General features: G+C 45.9%; 4 protein-coding genes across 4 annotated transcripts; 2 read left to right on the forward strand and 2 right to left on the reverse strand.

Annotated features, from left to right (window-relative positions):
- Positions 1-1,513: 1,513 nt before the first annotated feature.
- Positions 1,514-8,128, forward strand: LOC131207685 (paramyosin-like). The gene is made up of 6 exons (XM_058200311.1): positions 1,514-1,586; positions 1,651-1,947; positions 2,205-2,341; positions 2,400-2,536; positions 2,632-2,692; positions 8,027-8,128. The coding sequence occupies exons 1-6, from the start codon at positions 1,514-1,516 to the stop codon at positions 8,126-8,128; spliced, it is 807 nt and encodes a 268-aa protein (XP_058056294.1).
- Positions 8,129-9,102: 974 nt separating this feature from the next.
- On the forward strand, positions 9,103-9,943 carry LOC131207686 (pupal cuticle protein Edg-84A-like). Its single transcript, XM_058200313.1, has 2 exons — positions 9,103-9,144; positions 9,209-9,943. The coding sequence occupies exons 1-2, from the start codon at positions 9,103-9,105 to the stop codon at positions 9,941-9,943; spliced, it is 777 nt and encodes a 258-aa protein (XP_058056296.1).
- Positions 9,944-12,260: 2,317 nt separating this feature from the next.
- LOC131207687 (larval cuticle protein A2B-like) lies at positions 12,261-12,818 on the reverse strand. The gene is made up of 2 exons (XM_058200314.1): positions 12,807-12,818; positions 12,261-12,740 (listed from the first exon to the last, which is right to left on the reverse strand). Exons 1-2 carry the CDS (start codon positions 12,816-12,818, stop codon positions 12,261-12,263), a joined length of 492 nt encoding a protein of 163 aa, XP_058056297.1.
- A 2,532-nt stretch (positions 12,819-15,350) lies between these two features.
- LOC131208660 (larval cuticle protein A2B-like) lies at positions 15,351-15,970 on the reverse strand. The gene is made up of 2 exons (XM_058201471.1): positions 15,888-15,970; positions 15,351-15,826 (listed from the first exon to the last, which is right to left on the reverse strand). Exons 1-2 carry the CDS (start codon positions 15,897-15,899, stop codon positions 15,353-15,355), a joined length of 486 nt encoding a protein of 161 aa, XP_058057454.1. The 5' UTR covers positions 15,900-15,970; the 3' UTR covers positions 15,351-15,352.
- Between the last annotated feature and the right edge of the window lie 5,711 nt (positions 15,971-21,681).

The raw sequence follows: 21,681 nt of genomic DNA on the forward strand, positions 1-21,681 counted from the left end.
AATGATCGTGTTATGCCTTTGGCCATATTCTGGCCGTTTCTCCTTCAATGCTCGGTTCAAACGCATTCCTTGGAGTCGGTAGCGGTCTCCGGTAATTGTTTCATTTGGCTTCAGCAGCTCATAATAAATTACGCCACGCTGGTCCCACCAAATGCAGAGCAGAAGCTTGGATACATGGAAGTTCCGCTTGGCCGTCGATGTTGTCGCATGACCCGGGTATCCATACGATTTTTTGCGCTTGGGATTATCATAATGAACCCACTTTTCATCGCCAGTAACTACTCGATGCAAAAAACCTTTGCGGGTGTGTCGTTGGAGCAGTTGTTCACTCATGCACAAACGGCGTTCCACATCCCTTGGCTTCAACTCGTAAGGCAGCCAGTTTCCCAGCTTTTGGACCATTCCCAACGCTTTCAAACGTCTGGAAATTGTTGTTTGGTCCACTCCACATGCATCTGCAAGCTGTTGTTGTGTTTGGCACGGGTCATCTTCCAGCAATGCTTCCAACTCTTCATCTGCGAACGTCTTCGCTGGTCCCGGGTGCTCCTTGTCCTCAGTGCAAAAATCACCACTTTTGAAGCGCCGAAACCAATTACGACAAGTGGCTTCGCATATAACAGCATCGCCATAAGCCTCCTGAAGCAACCGGCATGCTTCGGCTGCGGTTTTCTTCAGATGGAAGTGATACAACAACACTTCCCGCAAATGACGCTTTGTTGGCTCGAATTCGCACATGGTTTCGTGTTAATAACAATCTCACAATGGAAAAATTGACAAATGTGATGATGCAGATTTGTTGACAGATGCCTAAGCTTGACATTTGACAGTTATTTGATGACATTTGTGCCTTCTATCCAACAGTAGCGCCCCCTATATGTAAACGATAAATTTCAACGCATACACCTAATATTTTTGGCATCATGAAACTCGTATTCGTACTCCAATTTGACAATCCGGCTTCCGTCAACTTTTTGCTGCGGAAAGAGCAGCGTTGTTAGAATGTTTTTGATTTTATCAATTAGTTTGTATTGTTTATGCTCCGCAGGGATAGCAAGGTAGGCCGAAAGGATACTGGTGGGTTTTTAGGCCCGAATAGGCCGGAAAGATACGGGTAATTCTTTTTTAATCATGTTGCTACAGCAGTTGCAAATAGGGCGAAGAGATTCTGACTGCTATCTGTGTATGTGTATCTGTGTGTGCAATGTTTACAAAAATGCACCAGAATGGCAGTTCGTACTCGAAGAGCTTGACAAGCTTTCACATTTAAGCTCTTTTGCACATTTTAGCACATTTAGCACTCGGAGCTTCTCTAGTTGAAAACAGTGATGCCGACCATCGAGTTCGACAAACGAGTACGAGAAGTTCACTCGAATCCGCCGTACGAGTTCTGCAATAGGGGGACTTATCACCGTCTAACGATAAAGACCCGGTATCTACGAAATCGTGATTCAGGGTGGGCCAATGTTTTCGAACCCCACCGAAAGCATTCAGGTGAGTGGCCCCTGGTGGCAGTATGGATAAATACGAGGCAAATCTGCTGCGGCTAAATCACAGAATACGCGATTTGATTGCCCAAGTTGACCGACGTACGTTAAAAACGAGTGTTACCATTTGCCACGGAATGGCAATAACGAGCATTCATCTTTGCAGTGGACACTAAAAACCGGAAGCTTCACAACGAAAACACGGTACTCGTGGAGGATGTGGCGCGATTCCGTGCCCAGTACGCGCGGGCCGAAGAGGCAAGGCTTCAGTGCAAAGCGGAGGTCGAGAAGGAACTGGAACGTAGTCAGCAACAGTTCGAGGCGCATCAGTTGCTCAAAAGACGCTACAATGATTTGATCAAAGAGTACGTTGATCAAAATCACAAACTGAAGGCGCTGGAAGCTAATGCCAGCGTGAGGCATAGCCGCATCAAACGGAACCGGGTTCCGGTCGAGATCATAGGTAGGTTACGTGACAGAGTTGCGGTGAGGTCGGCTTCGAGTTCCTAGTGTATCGGTTCTAGTATCGAAGGACGCCAGCACGCAACCGCGAACGGTAGCGAGATATTCCTTTCAAGCGCGTTGGAATTTAATCAATTACGATAAGAAACGTGATACCAACAGGCAAACACTTTTGCTTACAACTCTACCAATATTACAATGGTTTTTAAAAAATTCCACAAGTAGAGTAAGTAACTCTGTATGCTTGCTTGTTTTAAGGAAAGATCTCGGACATTGGAAAACCCACGGCCTTTGAGGAGCGGATGACCACTCTGGAGAATCGCTGCAGTGCGCTGGAGAAGGAGCTGGCCAAGGCGTACACCATAATCGATGATTTAGAGTTCGAACTGGAGACGGTAAGCGCGAGCGAACTAAAAAGCCATAATATTTTATCACATCATTCTCCTCTTACAGATCGATCACTTAGAAGATCTGAACGATCAGTTGGAACGGCAAGTAAGAGATCTAAAGGTGGAGCTAGAGCTACACCGTCGAAGCTCACTATCGTCCGACCATCTAGCAGCCCTGGCGACCTCACCGCATACTCAAATGTAAGGCCTTGCTTTTACTAGGCCCGGCCAATGCTTTTATTGCACGCGTCGATCGCTTTTTTATCACTATAATGTGCTTCTTTCTATTTGATTAGCACCCCTGGCGCGGACCTTAGCGGTACAAAACAAACCTCAGCACCGTCCGACTCGCAGAAGGTAAGTGAGCCGACAGAGGCCGAAAAAGCGCCCCATTCGCCAATTCCATTCTGCCTGCTCCAAATATGATCCGCCCATGCGGGTTTAAAACGCCATCGGCAATCACCACTCCTGGCGGACACCTGAACATTTGAGAGCCCTGATCAAGCCCCGGCAAGGCTAGACAGACTGTGGCCACGGAGGTCGAATGGGTTACCCCTTTGGGTGTCAGCTTCTCTGCGCTTTACCGACTCCCCAAAACGTAGCATCGGAAAGGACAGTCCGAAGTCCGAAAGATCTCAAGAAAGCGAGAAAGAGAGACAGAGTTCCTTTCAAGCTTTCTTTCTCTTGCTCCTTCGCTTCGATCGCTACGCTCATAAAATGCTTAACGTAAAACAGATTCGAAGCATGCTGCTCCGTTGAGTAGTTCCTTGGCAAACCATGCGTCAGGAGCAATCGGCCAGCTACGCGCACCCTCGCGAAATGATTTTGCTACTGAGGTCGTGCCTCTGGTCCGTCGATCGGGAGAGAGGGCTCGACCGTATAATTGGGCAGCAACTAGGGAGCTGTGGGCCCCCGATTGCCGCCACGATTCCGTCCGAAAAAAAACTCCGAAATTGTCTGGAATAGCACTTTAACTACTCCTTCACATTCCAACTATGAAATGCACTTCATGTGAAGTGAACTAATTCTGCCACTTTAAATCCTATGCAAATTGAATCCATGCTTATCATCAAAAGCAGCATAAAATTCGCACGCTGACAGGTTGCTGCTTCGATTCCACTGTTCGCTCCCAAACCCTTATCAATCCAGACTGACTGACTTACGGACGCAGGGTAGAGAACCGCGTTGAAATCGGTTTTATCTGGAAACTTTTTCTCCCTTTCCCAGTACAATCTCCATTAACTCGCCCCCGAGTTCGTGACGGGTGACCTATTTCGGGCGAATGGGGCCTCAACGGCAGGACTCGACTCGGGGCTGGCGTTTTCACGGTCGAGGGCTCGTGTAGTTCGCAGAAACGTTCGGTTACATCATACGTGCTGACACACATATCCGGGGCTTTGGTCCAGAACACAGAGTGTGGCACAACCTTTGCCCAAGTATCAACCAGGCCCCACGCACTTCGCGTAATGGTTTTCATTCTTCTGTCGATTAGTTGTGGCCGATTGCACCAACCCAGCACAGGCCAAGTTTGGGGCCCATTCCACGCCCTGTGATCTGGATATCTTGCCCTACAATTCGACGAATCGATCGATAACAAAATGCTGTAATTTTCGCTCATTACGCTTTTCGATGGTGTCAGACCCTTTAATGGTGGTGCAATTACAGCTGCTTTTTTTCAGTACCCGACTACCTTGCCAGTGGCTTCCACTGCGTGGCAGTGACATCGACGAACACAAGTGATAAATTCTACTAAACTTACTACGAAAGTACGAGCATATTTTTAAGCTTAATTTTAGAACATTTTTCTACAGTTTTTGCAATATTAAAATTTTTCCATTAACTGCTCGGATTGTGGAACATCTTCCAGTTCGCGAAAGGAACTGTGAAGTTACAAAATAAAACATTCGCGATCTCCGAAGTCGCGTGCTCAGGTCAGGTTCACACGAAAAGGCTTCAATCTTCATTTACAAATTCATTCCATGCCTTCCTGTTATCCTTGACAATGATCACTAAACGGCTGGCTGGTTGGGTGCCGGTGTAAAACACAGCCGTGGGCAGGTTTCGCCGCGATCGACCCCTCGATGAAGATGTTACATAAGCTAATTGCCTTAAAAGATGAGCCGACCTCTCGGACCGCGCTCAACCTGCGGACCCGTGTCGTTTTCCTGTCAGATTTATTTCTCTGTTACCCTTCCCTCTTGACGCTTTCCGGTTTCGATCCGCAAGTGTCCATTCCTTCTTCTACGCGTTTCTACGAAAAATCACCGCAACACTATTGAATATTTTTATTAATCTTTTCAGTTTTTCGAACAGACGTCAGGCGCACTTTCCTTAGAGCAAAACGCAAACGTTGGGACCATTTCTGAAATGCTTCCAGCTCTACAGTTGACGGAACCGAGAGTGTTACAGCAGCCACCAGGAGAATAGAAACGCCAAGTATTGACTCGAATGTATAGAACACTAATATAAGCATCGTTTCTTAAATAAATGGCTTACGGTTCGGTCACATATCTGTCCCACCAATTTCTGGCAATTTCTTGCCCTCATGACCATGAGGCACCGCACCGGCCAAATGCGAGTTTCGTTGCATAATGTGAGCGACCACCGGTGGAATAAAGGTAAAAAGTGAAAAGTATAACATGAACACGGTACCGACTGTCGGGACTGAATTTCTCCACCATTTTTTGAGGCGGTAAACACAAAAAGAACCACTACCGAAGCCGTTGTGTTGGCCCAATTTATCGACCATGAAGCCTGTGTGAATCCTGTGGGTGCACTCGATCTCAATGCCCGTGCAATATTGAAAATTTTCTTAAAACAACATAATCCCAGCTTGTCGGGCACTTTTTTCCCTGATCCTCACGACTGGCCGCGCAACTGGCCCCAAGGCAGCTCCACTTGCCACGCGTTGCCATGTGGTGGAGTTGATTGAAATTTGGTGTTGGCGGCCCACGGGCAACGGCTGCAGACCCAAACCCAAACGAGAGCCGCGAATGTTTCGCGCAAAACCGAAACATTACTCACAAGGTCGCACGGCTCAAGACGGCGTGTGTTACGAAATACCTGGGAGTTTGCTGGCGGTGCCTGGTGGTGGTGGTGGTGCAAAAAAAAAACTGTCGCCAACCGGTACCAGCCCTGCCCGGTGAGGGTGAAGCGAAAGTGTTTCAACAGGATCGTGGCCGGCACGATCGGTCGATCATTATAATCACTGCTTTTTTCTCGACGTCCGTCGAATTCCTCCTCAGCTGGACGTCGCAACGACATCACGATGTCAATCAAGTGTTGTTGTTGCTTTGCATCGGCACCGGCACCGGGCAATCGGTAGATAACCCGCAGAGAGAGAGAGATCGTATGGTGAAAAATGTAAAGAACCTACTCACTTGGCCCTTGGACTCGAACCGCACCGGCAGTCAGCTCTGGGCGATGTTAAACGGTCGATGAAAGTGTAGTAAATTTTGCAAATTAAACACTCCTTATTGCTTAAAGAGTTTTCTAAGCTCTAATAATTTGTACTAGGTTGTTCAATAAGTTCGTAGCCTCGATAAGAAAAACACATTTTTATTGTTTTGAAATACAATTTTTAATTCAGTATGGCCTTCCTGAACAACGATAGAATTGATTTGACGAGACTTCAATCTATGAATTCCCAGCCTGAAGTGAGAAACTGGAAGGGCTTCCACAGCTGTTGATGATCTCATCATTTGATGTCGATACTAAATGGCTTGTAAACAGAAATTTGGTGACCGATTGAAATGAAACTTCACATACGTTCATATGAAGAGTGTACCAATATAACAAAAAAATGAAGCTCATAGCAATGCCCTTTGTTATTAAGGCAAAAAACTTATTGGATACCCCAGTACTTCTCACCTGGCCCTAGGACCCGAACCGCACCAGCTGCCATCTCTTTGCGATGTTAAACGGTCGATGAATGGTAGCTTCTGTGAATGGTAGTAAATGTTGCAAATTACACACATCTTCTTGTTTGAAGAGTTTTCTCTAAAGAACTCTAATCATTTGTATTAAGTATGTGAATAAATTCTTGCCGTTTTACAATCGATTACGTTTTACATTAACTTTCACAAACAATATGTTTTTAATATGTGTTCGTTAGCTTTTACGTATCTAACGCACTATAGGTTTTATGTTAAAATGTAAATAACTCTTTTTATAAGCATCTGAAAACGTTGAGGTGTGTTCTTGATAAAGTGTTTTCGCGGCGATTACTTTAATATGACGAAAAATGCTATCAAAACAAAATATTTTCATGGATGTTTATAGTGAATATGTTTTAGCTAAGAGAACGAGTCAGATGTGATTTGCGCGTTTGAAAAGTTGTTATTTTGGCTTCCGAGACCTGGACAAACGAAAAAGTATGATGATGAAAAATTGGTAACATTGCTCGATGAGGATGTATGTCAGACGCGAAACATTGAAAGAAGGAAAACCATTTACGAATTTCTAGTTGTGCTGCTGAAAAGAAAGGGGTTCTTGTACCGAATCGTCACTGCTGATGAAAAGGGGAGTTATTACGAAAATCTTAAAGGTAAAAAGTCCTGGATACAGCTTGGTGAACTAAGTTCATTGCAACCAAAGCGAAATATTCACTGCGCAACGGTTATGCTGTGCATATGGTGGGATTAAAAAGGTGTGGTGTACTTTGAGCTTTTTAAACCTAATGAAATTGTTGAAGGAGAATTCCATGAACAACAATTAATGCATTTGAAGCAAAGGCTTGGCCATAAAACGACGAGAAAAAAAAGACAAGGATTTTTCAATTTTTTGGGATAAAAGACAAGGATTTTTCAAAATGACAAAACACGAGCCCACATCGCAAAACTGAAAAATACTATCTCGATTGTTACACGAGTAACAATTTGGCAGCACAGTGGTTAACTTATTATGAAAGTATTGAAAAAAGGGACTCTGAGGGGATCGCTGATAAAGATGAGGAGTTCTATCAACACGGAATCGAGAAACTACCTAAAAGGTAGGATAAAGTAGTAACTAACGACGGGCAATACTTTCATTAAGGTAGTCATACGGTTTGTTATTGTAATTAAGTGACAAATGTCGAATAAAAACCGAACTAATTAATTTGCAGACCTTATAGTAAATGTTGCAAATTCCACAGACCTTCTTGTTTTAAGAGTTTCGTTTAAAGAGTTCCAATCATTTGTAGATCGTAGAGTTTCATAATTGAAATACATTTGTTTCAGTTCGAACGAGTCTCTGGTAATTTTTGATCAGGGCTCTACAATCTGTTGGCTCGCTCGTTGGACCAGCTGGACCAGTGCTCAGATATTGCCCCAAATTTTAATAGAGACATTCCAGTGCATGATTAATGCAGGTTTATTTGCGACACGCACGTTTATCGATCGCGCTCGACTCTAATACTGTACTGGAATTCTTGAAACTGGTAGCTCTTGCCGTAATCAATAGACTTGCCCGTGGTACTAAAAAGTGGTGCATCATAATACTTCACACACAAGGACACCGATTGGCAGTTGGAGTTATTGTCCCGGTGGTCGGTAGCCATTTATCAACTGCCAAACGACTGGACCCTCGCCCTCGGCCTCGGGCTGTCTCGGTTGCCATTGAACAGCCCATAGCCGTGGGAATGATACGACCGATCCGGAGGCGAGCGATTCCTACGACAAAACCGCATCGACCCTAATTTGATACTTTTAGGCAGTCGAATTGGGCAGCTTGGGCCCATGCCCGTGCCCGCGGGGGTTCCCTGACCTAACGAAACTTCGACCGACGAGCACGTCAGCCGATCAGTCCGACTAATTGATTAAAGCCCAAAAATACCCTTTAGCCACAGATGCACCACCGTACCCGATCCATGCGTGTCCTCCACGGGCAGACTAATCTGTGGCTGCGGTCCGTCATTCAAAGCCCCCGAGGGCGTTAGTCAGAAGAAAACAGTCCATACATCACCTGAACTTGAACCACACGGCACGGCCTCTGGCGTGTGGATGATGAAGGTACTCATTAATTATCGCCGAGGGTCCGAGGGCTGCCAAACGGGATATCGATGTTCGGTTGAGATGTGGTCCACCGACGTTCCGTCACCCTGGTTGCGGTGAGCCCGGAGGCCGACTCAGGCCATGTTTGCATGTCAGGGCAGCGCATGTCCGGCGGTTGGGTGCATTCTCTTGAGACGGTGCGTGTCTTATGGATCCACATCCGCACACTCGCGAGGCCATACGGGCTTTGGTTCGGGCTCCCCTAATGCTCCCTCGCGCTAAGCGAGGGCGCAAGAGCGAGAGCCTCCTTCAATCCGCCCGGGGGCTGGCTAGAAAAAGGTGTGGTAAATGCCCGGATTAATGATCTCATCGGCAGTCGGCGCTCCCCGCCAGTTTGTGTGAGCTCTGAGCCTCGCAACCTGTGATCTAGAGTCCGTGAGGGCTTGCGACATGCGCCAGCGCGAGATGGCTAGAGTGCCGGAGCTAGGGGGAATTGTGACACATTTCGCCCAAAAATTAGTTCAACCCCGCCGTGCGCCACGGATCAAGCCCCGTGGACACGTGGATGGGAGGATTATGGGGGGAACCTGAGCGCGTCCCTTGACGCTAAACTGTAGCAGTTCGGTGAGATCCGTATATATAGTGGAGGGTATGGTCCGAGAATTAGCACAGTTAACCGCGGCCATCGAGACAGTCACGAACCGAAGGGTCCACAGTGTCCAGTCGAGAGCTCGAGAAAGAATTTCTGCTAATTCGTCGCTAGAGATGGCATCTAAAGTGCGTATACTGAGAGTGATGAGTGTAGTGTGGGGCTTTAGATCGGGTCCAAAGATCAGGGTAGAGTGCTAGTGCCAACTGTTCTAAGACGTAACGCTTCTGTCGCTTCTTGTACCATCCCCAGTACGTTGCTCTGTTCGCTCTGGTTGCTGTGGCCAGCGCCCAGCATTACCAGCAGTACCAGCCCCAGTACCATCACCAGCCCCAGTACCACCATCACCAGCCAGAGTACCATCACTACCAGCCGCAGCAAGTGGTGTACAAGCAGCCCGCCCTGGTCAAAGCCGTCCAACCGGCTCTACTGAAGACCCTGCAGCCGACGCTGGTCAAGACGGTGAAGCACGTGGAACAGTACCCGGATGCTCCGGCCGAGTACCAGTTTGCGTACGATGTGCACGATGACCACACCGGCGATGTGAAGAGCCAACAGGAAGAGCGCCACGGAGATGTGGTCAAGGGACAGTACACGTTGATCGATGCCGATGGTTATCGTCGCGTGGTCGACTATACCGCCGACGATCACAACGGATTCAACGCCGTCGTTCGCCGGGAACCGCTCGAAGGACACAAGGTCGTGAAGGCCGTGGCTCCCGTGGCCAAGCTGGTCGCTCCGGTCCACACCAAACTGTTCGCCCCGCAGCCGCAGGTCCACTACCAGCCGGCACCGCAGACCGTTCACTACCAGCACCAGCCGGCTGCCCCGCAGTACTACCATGCGGCGGCTCCCGTTGCCAAGGTTGCTCTGCCCACCGTGACCAAGGTGGCCCTTCCGGTGGCTAAGCTGGCCACTTACGCCCAGCACCATGACGCCGTGAACCACGTGCAGTTCCACGGACCGTCGACCAACTACAACTACTGAGGCGATGACACCGAACGCGAACGGATTAAGCCCGACACACCCGACCAATAACGATCGAATGGCTGTAATGTTAACTAGTTGTACATACCGAGTTGTAAATAGTGTGTTGAGTGCAACGCTCAATGGTCGACAGATGAAATAAATTTTAACAAATCGAACAATAACCGAACAGGATTTCATTCTAGTAAACATCAAGGAACAACATCGGCAAAGCATAAAGCCTATGTCGTGATTTAAAAACATTAAATTTGCTGAAACAAAAATTAACTGCTTGAAATGAAATAACATATAGTTAAATATAGTTCTTGAAGGAGCTGAAAGTCCATCAAAGGATTGACCTGAAGATCCGTCGGGATTTGGTTCCCATTTTCACGAAACAATTGCATTTCTTCTGGCTGTATTACATTCTTATGATTATACAGGGTGCGCCATCTAAAGTGCCTTTTATCATTTGGTTATAAAATAAAAACGGCTGAATTTTTTTTATGCTTGAACATTTATTTGAAAGGTAGACTCTACAATTTTCTTTTTTTATGAAAAACAATTTCGGTAAAATATCCATCGTGACTGGCTTGGCAGTAGCTCATTTGGTCAGGCTGTATTTAGTACATTTTCGATTGTATCTGGTCCTATTTCGGCAACAGCAACTTGAATTTGGGTCTTGCGGTTGTCAATAGTTGCTGGTTTGTTCGCCTGACATAAACTGCCTAAACTGTGACTGTCGCTGTACGTAGCGCCGTCCAAGATCTCAGCTTCAATTTCGCCAAAGAACTTTCTATATTTTCCAAATTTTCTGCAACCAAAATTGTATTTTATACATAAATGAAACCTTTCAAAGTTCAAGCATCGAAAAATATTCAGCCGTTTTTTATAACCAATTGAAGAAGTGCAAGCTAATTCCCCTTTAATTTTTTAAGTCATTAACATTCCCTTCCATTCATTCCATTGTTATGAGTAAAAGTAGCAGAAAAAATAAAACACTGAAAGTATGATATTTACTAATTATTTCATATTTTTAATATTTTTATATTTTTATATTTTTTAAATATTTTTATGAAAAAAGGGATCTTATCAGCACCGACTATCGTCTGTGGACCTGCTCCAACGCGACAATGGAACTACCAAAATTACTTCTGTGAACAAACCGGTAACTCGGTTTTTAATATGTAACGAAAACAAACCAAACCATTCGTTTATCTTCAATTCAAACAATTTCAGCATTCCTGCAACATCGCGCCCACTTTACATTGTATAGTATTTACAAAATACTGTAAATTATGGAATAAGGGAAAATTGAGTTGAGAAAAAAAATTTAAATAATTAAATGACTATGGCAGCTTCATAAAGATTAAACTTTGCAATATTCCCTAACACATCAAATTGTTGTTAGTTTGCCTATAGCAAACGTATACTATTTATAGTGAACTTAAGTGAGCAAGAGAAGTTCGTTTTTAGAACTTCCTGCGGTAAAACAGTTTGTTGGTAAATTATTGGCTTTAGAGGCCTGTAAATAGCTAAACATGCTATATAAGCTATATGAGGGGAAAAGTGTTGATGATGAGTTACGGACAGTGTCGCTCCACGTCAGCAAATCCCACGATCGGCACAACCGGCACCCACCAGCAATTTCGCGACAGCAGCGGCCACGCGAAATAAACAACAGGATCAGGTGTCGTCGTGAACAACAACCGTGAGAAGAAAGCGCAGACGGTGTCGCCCCATGGCAGCAAACCCCATGATCCGAGAACAACAACCGTCTAGACGCAACGCAGCAATTTCGCGCCAGTAGCCATGCCACGCGCGCGCGGCCACGCGAAATCAACAACGGTTACGATCGGGCAGCGGATGCAGACGACACCCGATCGCGCTAGAACCACAAGAAGTTAGGTCGTCCAGCTAGGGCCAGTTAGGACAAGACAGGGACTAGTTAGTCAGTTCCTGCCCATCTCTCGATCAGTTTAGTTCAGCTCAGCTCAAACCAATCGCGTTTCGCGAACGATTAACTCTTGTTAAAGTTAAATAAAGTTTTTTTTTTTAATCACCCCAAGGGGCGAATAACATAAGTGATGATCCCCGAATTGGTTGGAACGGACTGCAAAACCTGACCAAAGTTCGCAATTCTAAGTGATGCCACAGAAGCAAGTCCCCCGGGGGGTTGAATTGTATACGTTCAATGTTTTATTTACACTGCGTCTGCTTGTCAGTTCTACTAACACTTAATGAAAGGATGAGGCAGCATGAGGTGAAAGGTGAAGGGATGGTAATTCGCGTAAGCTAGAGATTAGTTCACTCTCCCAAGGCCCACGGGAACGCGGCTTCAGTAGTGGTGCTCGTAGTGCGGCTGGTGGCTGTAATGGACCGGGGCCACGACCTTGGCGACCGGCGCGATCGTCTTGACGATCTTGTGTCCCTCGATCGGCTCCCGGCGGACGACGGCGTTGAATCCGTTGTGCTCGTCGGCGGTGTAGTCGACGATACGGCGGTGACCATCGGCATCGATCAGCGTGTACTGTCCCTTAACATCGTCTCCGTGGCGCTCCTCCTGCTGGCTCTTGATGTCACCGGTGTGGTCATCGTGGACGGAGTACTGGAACTGGTACTCGGCCGGGGCTTCCGGGTACTCGACGTGCTTCACCGTCTTGACCAGCGTCGGCTGGATGGTCTTGATCAGCGCCGGCTGGAGCGTCTTCACGACGGCCGGTTCATGGTGATACTGGTGGTACTGGGGCTGCTGGTAGTGGTGAGGATCGTAGTGCTGGGCGCTGGCAACGGCCAGGAAAGCGACGACGGCCAGGAACTACAAATAGGGAAACCACTCGGGTTAGAATCACTCCCGCGGGTTTTGCGGCGCACTTTGCCTTACTTTGAACGCCATGATTCTCTGAAGCTGAAACTCGACGCTGGCTTGGGCTACGCTGGGGTCTAGCTAGGGTCCTGCTGAAGGTTCCGGTTGAACTGATGCTTATTTGGGGCCGAAATTCGCTATTTATATCTGGATGTCGATCGATCCCCCCAAAAAACGGCTAACCCCGGGCCGATCGGTCGTAAGTCGTGCCTTGTCAATACCTTGTACCTCCATCCGATTCCATCTGCCCGAACGCTCCCACCATCTCTCTCGCCAATGTTCTCCCCTGGCGTGTTTGCGATTTCGTGTTTTTTTTTCGTTTCCTTCTCGGCAACGTCCCTCAGCCAGGGGGGGCTCGGAACATGCAAAATATGATTTCTTTCGTCTGTTTTTTATCTCCCGTTTTGGCGCCGATCTTAGCAAAAGCACTCTCCGACCGCTCGGGGGCATGATTCCAATATTGCAAAAATCTGTCTCCCTTCCCTCGGCGAAATTCGGTCGGGTGCTCAAGACGCGGTGACGCACTCGGAACGGTTCGAGGCGTGCTGGTCAGTCAGTCAGTCAGTCAATCAGGCGGTCTCCCCGGGGTCTCTACCGCATCTGGCCCAGTCTAGGGGCGCGGGCAGAACGCCTTGTCTGCCCGTCCGGTGCCAAGGCCGTTGTTAGCTTGCCAATCTAAACTCCGCCGAAACGGCAATCTCGGTGCCGCCGGTCAGGAGTTTCCAAATTCTCGCGCAAACCTGGCTGGCCCTGGCGCTGGCCCTGCAACCGAGGGTCGAATATGTGCGGCCTCGTGACACATACACTGGTTGCCCTGCAGCATGGTGTGAGAAAGGGGCAAAAATAAGGATCAACCGCACGGTGGGTTTATGCGGGCTGTGTGATGAGCCAGCTCTGTCCCGAAGGTGCCATGCCCCATGTTCCGACAGGTGATTGAAGAACGGTTTGAAGCTACGATTTTTTTGGCTCGATGGTGATGATGATGCAGCTTGTACCAGCTGCCCACGGAACGTGCCTGCCATGACCTTAACATTCGCTGCTCCGTTTCCCACGGAATGGGCCGTTCGAATCCACACGAAGGCATCGGAACGTCGTTCCGTCCCGACCGTGGACCGTGAATATAGCGATGAGCTCCGAATAAGGGATGTGGCTCTGGCCAAATTGTAGCGGGTGACAAGAGTATTTCATTTGAGTTCATTTTAACTTGTACAAAGTGATAACAATTCCTAAAATTACAAGCTCATTCAGCATCCTTCTTCTGTCAAAATTCCAAAATTGCCCAATTACTGCACCATCCCAATCTGGAGTCCCAACCTCGGAGTCTGTGGCCGTTTACTTCGCTACAGAAATCGTTGTGCAGTGAAATTTGCATGTAAATGAATTCGAGAGTAATTGGAGTCATGAATCAAAATAATGGCACAACAAGACAGACGTGGGAACCGGCCGCACCACGCCGAATATTGTGCCGCTTCTGGTGCCGCTTCCATCCCTTTGGGATGGAGTCTCTGTCTCTGGCACGTAAGGACAGCGCTCCGTATCAGGATGTCGGTTACTGCTTTCCACGAAAAACTGTCCACTTGGCCAAAGCGGGCCAAGTCGAGCTCCGATCCCGCGGGCATGCGGGCATTTTCACTTTCATTCCACATTGACATACATTTTCCTGCTCCACGTCTGCACGTCACGTTTCGCGGTGACCCCAACACACACACATGCGACCTGTCCCAAGCGGTGCCGATCCTTCGGCGGCCAGTTAGGAATCGACTCGTTAGCCCGTGGCGCCCGTCGGCATCCCGTCGCGTCTCGTTCGAGCGATTTCAGATCAAGAGTATCGCGTTTCGGTTATATAACCACAATTCGTCTACTTTCAAGGTTGCGCTCGGCCGCCGAACGGCTCACGGGAGAGGTCACTCCGCCACCATCGCCCGGGGGCGTTTGCGGTTCGGTCAGTTCCCCGTGCACAGCGGTAAAAGCTGGCATAAGTCGAAAGAGACAGAAAGAGAGAGAGACCATACAAGGGAGGCGGTCACAGTCTGGCAGCCCCCCAAAAGCCGGGTGCCTGAGACACATAGTTTTGGACGCCTTGCTGGCCCTACTCTGGAGAGGGCCTACGAACTGCGCATGAAAGTGTTTCTTTCCTCCTCGTGCAGGTTCGGCATTGACGCGTAGTGTGGCCGTCGTGGTGCGCGATCCACTTTTACCGCAAACGGAGGCAGTCGATACCGCGGTCGATGAAATGGAGTCTTGGGCTTACTTTTTTGGCAACGATCCTCGAGCGCCAGCTTGCGCCTGGCATCTGGGGCGTTTGTGGAGTGTCAGACGTCAGCGCGATGGCATGTTCGCCTGGTAGGTCCACACTTCAGACACGGGTAACCTCATTCCGGCTTCTTGCAAAGTTGTTCCCGTCAGGTCTGGAACTCTTGGGGAAACATCCCGACGATCCCGTTTTTCTTTCCAGTATTGTGATTCTTCGACAGCATCAGATTACCATTCGGGAACGGGAACGCTATACTAGAGTTTATTGGGTACTGACCACCAGCGGAACCGGATACACGTAGGCCCTTCATTTAGTAGTGATAGGTGAGGCTAGGGGCCGAGAAACTGACGGTGGCTACGTGAGCAGGCGCTACCACTTTCGCGACCGGAACGGCATACTTCGCCACCGGGAGGGCAACCTTGGCCACGGGAGCAGCTACGTAATGGGCTACCGGTACGGCAGCGACCTTAGCCACCGGGACCACGGTCTTGACGAGCTGGTGGTGAGCCAGCGGTTCCCGGCGGACCACGGCATTGAATCCGTTGTGCTCGTCGGCGGTGTAGTCGACCACACGCCGATAACCATCGGCATCGATCAGAGTGTACTGTCCCTTAACATCGTCTCCGTGGCGCTCCTCCTGCTGGCTCTTGATGTCACCGGTGTGCTCGTCGTGGACGGAGTACGAAAAGTGATACTCGGCCGGGGCCTCCAGCTCCACCTTTTTCACCAGAGTGGGCAGCAGAACGGCATTTGCCACGCTGGCGATAGCCAAAGCAAGGACCACCTGCCAAAGCAATACCTTGGCGTTAGAACTTCAACCTGCCTGGGGACCATAGAGAACTTACTTTGAACACCATGTTTCTATTTCGGTGCGGTTCGGAGCTGCAAGATGTGATACGAAGTCTAACCACTTGACTGACGGTACTCCAACGGTATTGGGTGCTTTTTATAGCTGAATTAGTTACCAGAACATCCTACCACTCTGGTCGGGCAGCACCACAGCAGCAGCTAGCGGGCTGTCAAGTTCAACAACTCGTGTGGTAACCCGAACGCCTAGTCCGTGTCACATTGACACGTATTAAATCGACTTCAATCCGACTCTGCTTACCGAACGCCAGAAGAAATGATAACCTTCCGTGGCTGCGTAGCTCAGTCGCACGCATTAGCCCGTAATCGCCACGGTAATAGGCAGTCGAATCTAGATGCCGAAATGCTGGTGTCTGCCCGCCCCAAAACCAGTTCCGTGCCCCAACCCAACCCGCCGTGTCAGCGTGTGTGGTTGCAGGGATGCAGTTGCAGGACGACCGCAGAATATTTCTCCATATACCTTCGCGTCGGATGGCAACGGAAACCTCACCTCGGACAACTAATCAACCTTGCGCTCCTTTAACGCCCAGCCGTACGCACGTTCCACCAAACCCCACCTACGCCCCATACCATCTTGGTGAACAGCGAAAAACCCGTTTTCCAACGGTTCTTGCCACCGTCCACCGAAAATGTGTCCAGTGCGCCACTACCGCTGCTTTGCGGACCATAAACGAAATACTGTCACCGAGGCCATTACTTATTAATTTGTCACCTCACTTTGCATGTCACAGTTCGCGTGCGAAAAACCGAAACACCGAACCACCGCCACCTTCATCCATCGCGCTATGTGAGCGTTTGTTGAATATTATGTAATGCACCATTAAACTGACAGTTCCATCATATTTGCTAAGGAGCGGAGTAGCTAATACACCGGCGAAGTAATGCGGGTGTTCAAGAAAATTGAACAATTTATCAGACGACTTAATTGGCATGAGTGAAGAAAGGGAGGTCCGTTGGAAATTGGCTTCCCCACTACCTTTCTAAGGCACATCAGACTTCTAAGGCACATCAAATTATTCGTAAACGTTCTAGGATGTTTTAGATTAATTGAGATCAACAATTTTGATCTACTGTAAAAGAATTAGATTTGCTTGCAAGGAGATGTAAAATATACAACTCCGCAGCCAGCAAAATAGAACTTCAAAACACGTTTCCTAGAATATCGCTTTGGATGTCGCGATACGCCATTCAAATGTTATTAATTATGAGACATTAGGAGTCAATAAAACTAACCTACAACATGATATTGGACAGCAAATAGGTCCTTATTTTCCTCTCAAGAAGATAGTGAACGGAGCTGCTGGAATGTGCCATTCAGGTTAACTAGTCGATAAGAAATTATCAAGTGCGTCCTCTGACATGGGGTTACAAAACATTACTAGACTCGGCTAGACAAACCGAGAAAATAATTGATTACCTACCAAGAAGATACGGTTGTTGCGTAGATGTGAAATGTGGTCGCATTTGCTTTTTTTTAAACTCAAAATTGGATCTTTATTATACATAAATGTTTGATTACATAAGAGTACAGAGATATTCCACAATGGGATTGCAGCTATTTAATAATTTTAAAGTATCAAAATGATTGAAATGAAAATATTTCGATTAAAATCTATTTAGATTGCATGTTATGCCACGTGGCATTGAGTCATTATATCATACTTATAACTAATAACTAATAACTAATAACTACATACATCTTACAACTAGTTAACTTTAAAAACATCAGATAATTAGGTCTTGTATTGTTGGGTGGATAGAATTATTGTTCTTCCTCAGGCCTTCTTTTAGTTTGTTAATTTCTAACGATAGTCTATGCGTGCCAGCGAGGCTTAGGACGAGATTTGTTGGTGTTCTCCGGTGTAAATTGAGGATCATTTTGAGATTTTTATTCAGTCTGATTTGTATTGATTGGAAGTTAGTTTTGGAGCAATGCGACCACAGAGAAGAGGCATAGGTTAAAAGAGGGAGGAAAATTGTTTTATGTATAAGGAGTTTATTTGGAAAGTTTAGTTTTGATTTTCTGTTGATTAATGGGTATAGCAGTTTGATGAGTATGTCTAGTTTTTTATGTAACATTTCTAAGTGTGGACGGTAGTTAAGTTTATTGTCCAGTAGTAGCCCCAGGTAGGTCGCATTTGCTTGAAATTATACCCCAACTTCAATATTCCACTGTTCTAAATTGTACTAAATTCGTCCTACAACTGTTTGATGTCTGAAAATATTTTCTAAAAGTTATGTCAAAAAACGAAACATGTTCTTAACGAATGTAAGATACTACATTTAATTAGTTTTAATAGTGTTGGTTTGAGTTCCAAGTTATGTTTGGTTGTCAATTGTCAATTAGACTATGTTTCCCGTTGATGTTTTAAAAAAAAAATCAATCAATCAATAAAAAAATTAATTAATAAATAAATAAATAAATAAAATAAATGAATAAAAATCAATAAAAAATGAATAAACAACAAAATAAATAAATAATAGTGTAAATGACATTAAAATTATATTAAAAAGGAGAAAACCGAACTAGCATCAATTTATAAATAAGCAGTCCAGTTGATGCACGGCCATAGTTTTGAACCGTAGTGAGGAACCGGGAACGGTATAGGAACCGTTACATCGGGCCTGCGTATGATTTTTGGACGAACTATGGTACTAACGAATGGATGGAAACCCAATGAAGAACAATTTTAAAATTGTGTTTTAAATTAATTTATTTGAGGTACCGGAAAGTCTTCCAACACCATTTCTTCCAATTGCAATCCCTGTGGCCAAGGTGGCCTACCCTGCGTACCATTACTAAAACGATTCAGTGATAAAGTGATGCAGCGCCACCCGTTTGTAGACTTTCCCATTCCCCAAAAAGTTATGTAATGTAATCGTAATGTAAATGAAATTATAAACATCCTGTGCCTCTATCACAGGGATTAATGAAATTAACCAGAGGAGTGCTGTTTCATTCATATTTCGAATAGGAGATGTTGGGTTGAGTTCGAATATATGCCTTTCTTTCGTAGTTTAATCTTGAAAGAAAGGAAAACGATTGCTATTGGGCTTTAGTCTAATAAACTTGGCCGTATTTTCTGGACATTATGTGATTACAGTACGACCAATCTAAACTAAAATAACTAAACTTGCACTGTCACTATTGATTGTAGATCCCACTACAGAATAAGTAGACAAAGTTTGTTTTTTATTGATTAAAGTTTTATTGTAATGAAAAAAATCAGAACATTGCTTATCAATTTTCCAAAATATACTTAATAAGCAATTGATAGTAATTATTTACGGAACTGTAGCACCTGATCAACACGAACGAATCTGCCCAGATTTGTATTCCAACATTGAAACAAAGTATATTACAACAAACATCCTAAAAAGATTTGCATATAAAATTTCCTTTTTAAATTAACAGGTTTTTTTGCTTCACGAATCACGAATATGTTCAAAGCATGTTTGGCCGAGAATTGGCATGAAACATGGAAGCAGTCACACTTTCAATATTCACTACTACCATAACCACTCTTGAAGCTGGTCTACGATCGAACTTCATGGTATTTCTCGACTGGCCGATGACTGATTCTTTATTGACTGATGACTGATGACTGATGACTGATTTCAGAATTTCAAATCGTTCAAATTTTAGAAGTCCTGCTCAACCCGTAAGTTTCATGATTGAATCGAATTGTTAGATAGCTAGTGAAACCTAACCAACTATTGCAGCGAATACATTGTATATCCTTCTTATATTGCTCAACTAGCTTTGCCTTTTTTCACCCTTTCAATGTTGATTAAACATATTCCAGTATACTCCACTAACCAATGACAGTATACGATAACAACAATACCGTTAAAGAAGAGTTAGGTAAATGATGTTAGAAAATTGATCCCATGGTTTGGAACAGACGGTTCTCAATAAAATTTATATATGGATTTAAGAACAGAGTGAATCATCCCCTATACACCAATCGTTCCATTCTTAAATTTACGTAAGTCCACTCCAAATAATACCGAGATCCTGGACAAGTTGAATAGCTGGTTGACAAATGCAGTGATCACAAAAGATCAGCGATCAAATAATGATAGTGCTTAAACGGTTGGCCATACCAGACCAATCCATTACGACTAGTAAAGATGTCTCTCACCTCTGGAGTAACTAGGAACGAATACGCAACTTGTTCGTCGTGCAGTGGAACTTTCCTTCGTAACAACCCAACAACATAATGTATACGTGGCGCAATAACCCTTCAACTGCAATGCATTAATTACTTAACCATCGTTATATTGATACCACTACCTAATGAGATGTTACACATCTGCAAACAAATCCGCGTTGCAGTGTATATAAACGCGAGCGATACGATTTTGCTCTATTCAGTGACAAAAAATCTCCCAAGCAGTTACGTTGAAATGACGAGGAAACGTTCGACGTCCTACGGGCCATCGTGTCGCTTTGCTGTACTAAACATTCTAGTAACATCTGGAATAATGAGTCTATCTACGGGCGGTAGTGCGAAAGTCTTGCAGGACGAATCGCCGACAGATACGGCACAGTATGCCTTCAAGTACGTCATCAACAATCCCGAACACAAGGATATCAAAACCCACGAAGAACAGCGGATTGGCAATGCAGTGATCGGGAAGTATTCCCTGCTAGATCCAGATGGCTACTGGCGTACGGTGGAGTACACCGCTGACGATGTCCGAGGCTTTCAAGCGAAGGTATCCCGTGTACTGCAAGCGAGCAACGAGTTTCCCGATAATTACGAGTACAGCTCGAGAAGGAAGCCCATGAGAACAACTCGAGTTCCTGGATCAAGGCGCAACTTCGGCTTTCTTCGAAACGTTTTCAAACGGCGAAATTAAAGAACAATTAGGCGAATGGACTTGAAAACTTTCTAACCGATTTTTATGGTCTGGAACAAGTGGTTTCAAATAAATGTTAAACGCCGTTAAAGACTTCTTACTTAAACCATCGTATGTAACCGTCTACATGTTGCGTAATTCGCTGCACTGCAACAAATTAAGAATTGATTTCTTTGCGCATTACGACTTTATGAAGCCTTACAAAATTTCTCTTCATGCCACACAGCTGAGACCAACTCTTGGATATTCGTTCATCCCGTGAGCATTGCGACCTGCAGTTGATCTTCACATTGAAACCAGTTCCACCACCAATAGTCGCATGTCAAGCCACCAAACAAGACACTGCGCAAAGGCACTGCATTTCCTGCACCGTTACTAGTTTATAGCAAAACCTGCTTCCAAACTCCTTTTCGATCCGTGCCACGCTATGTTGGATAAGTTTCACGATCCGTTTACTCCAGGCAAATGGAATGAAACGGCATCAGTCGTCCGTAGTATGGGGTACAGCGCATAATTGAACGAAAGATGAACATACATCAACCCGTGTATGGTCGAAATTGAAGACTCGTTGCTGACGGGGTGTCTGCTTTCACGAAAGAAAGTGAAAAATTTGCCCAAGTCTCGGCTTTTGCCTTAGTATATATACCGTCACAGGAAGTGAAGCAGTGATCAGTAAATGTTAGCTACGCATAAAAGCAGGTTCACAGGAAGAGTGGAACAGCACGTATTATTTAAACAGTCTTGTCAAAACCGTCTGGCACCATGCTTCTCAAGGTATGTCGATAAACATCGTTTTGATAAACAACAATTGAAGTTAAATATTTTATTTCTTTCTTTAGATCGTAACCTTCCTTGGACTAGTAGCTATTGTCACAGCCCAAAATCATTACGGTGGTCACAGTGAGG

Source organism: Anopheles bellator, chromosome 2 (genome assembly GCF_943735745.2).
Source record: "Anopheles bellator chromosome 2, idAnoBellAS_SP24_06.2, whole genome shotgun sequence".
NCBI classification, from domain to species: domain Eukaryota; kingdom Metazoa; phylum Arthropoda; class Insecta; order Diptera; family Culicidae; genus Anopheles; species Anopheles bellator.

What these genes read in the sequence shown, in the direction of transcription:
- LOC131207685 (XM_058200311.1), top strand. Translation starts at nt 1,514, where the DNA reads ATGGATAAATACGAGGCAAATCTGCTGCGGCTAAATCACAGAATACGC. An exon ending in GGTTCCGGTCGAGATCATAG is followed by an intron (nt 1,948 to 2,204) that starts GTAGGTTACGTG and finishes GCTTGTTTTAAG; the next exon opens with GAAAGATCTCGGACATTGGA. An exon ending in ACCTCACCGCATACTCAAAT is followed by an intron (nt 2,537 to 2,631) that starts GTAAGGCCTTGC and finishes CTATTTGATTAG; the next exon opens with CACCCCTGGCGCGGACCTTA.
- LOC131207686 (XM_058200313.1), top strand. Translation starts at nt 9,103, where the DNA reads ATGAGTGTAGTGTGGGGCTTTAGATCGGGTCCAAAGATCAGG. An exon ending in GATCGGGTCCAAAGATCAGG is followed by an intron (nt 9,145 to 9,208) that starts GTAGAGTGCTAG and finishes TACCATCCCCAG; the next exon opens with TACGTTGCTCTGTTCGCTCT.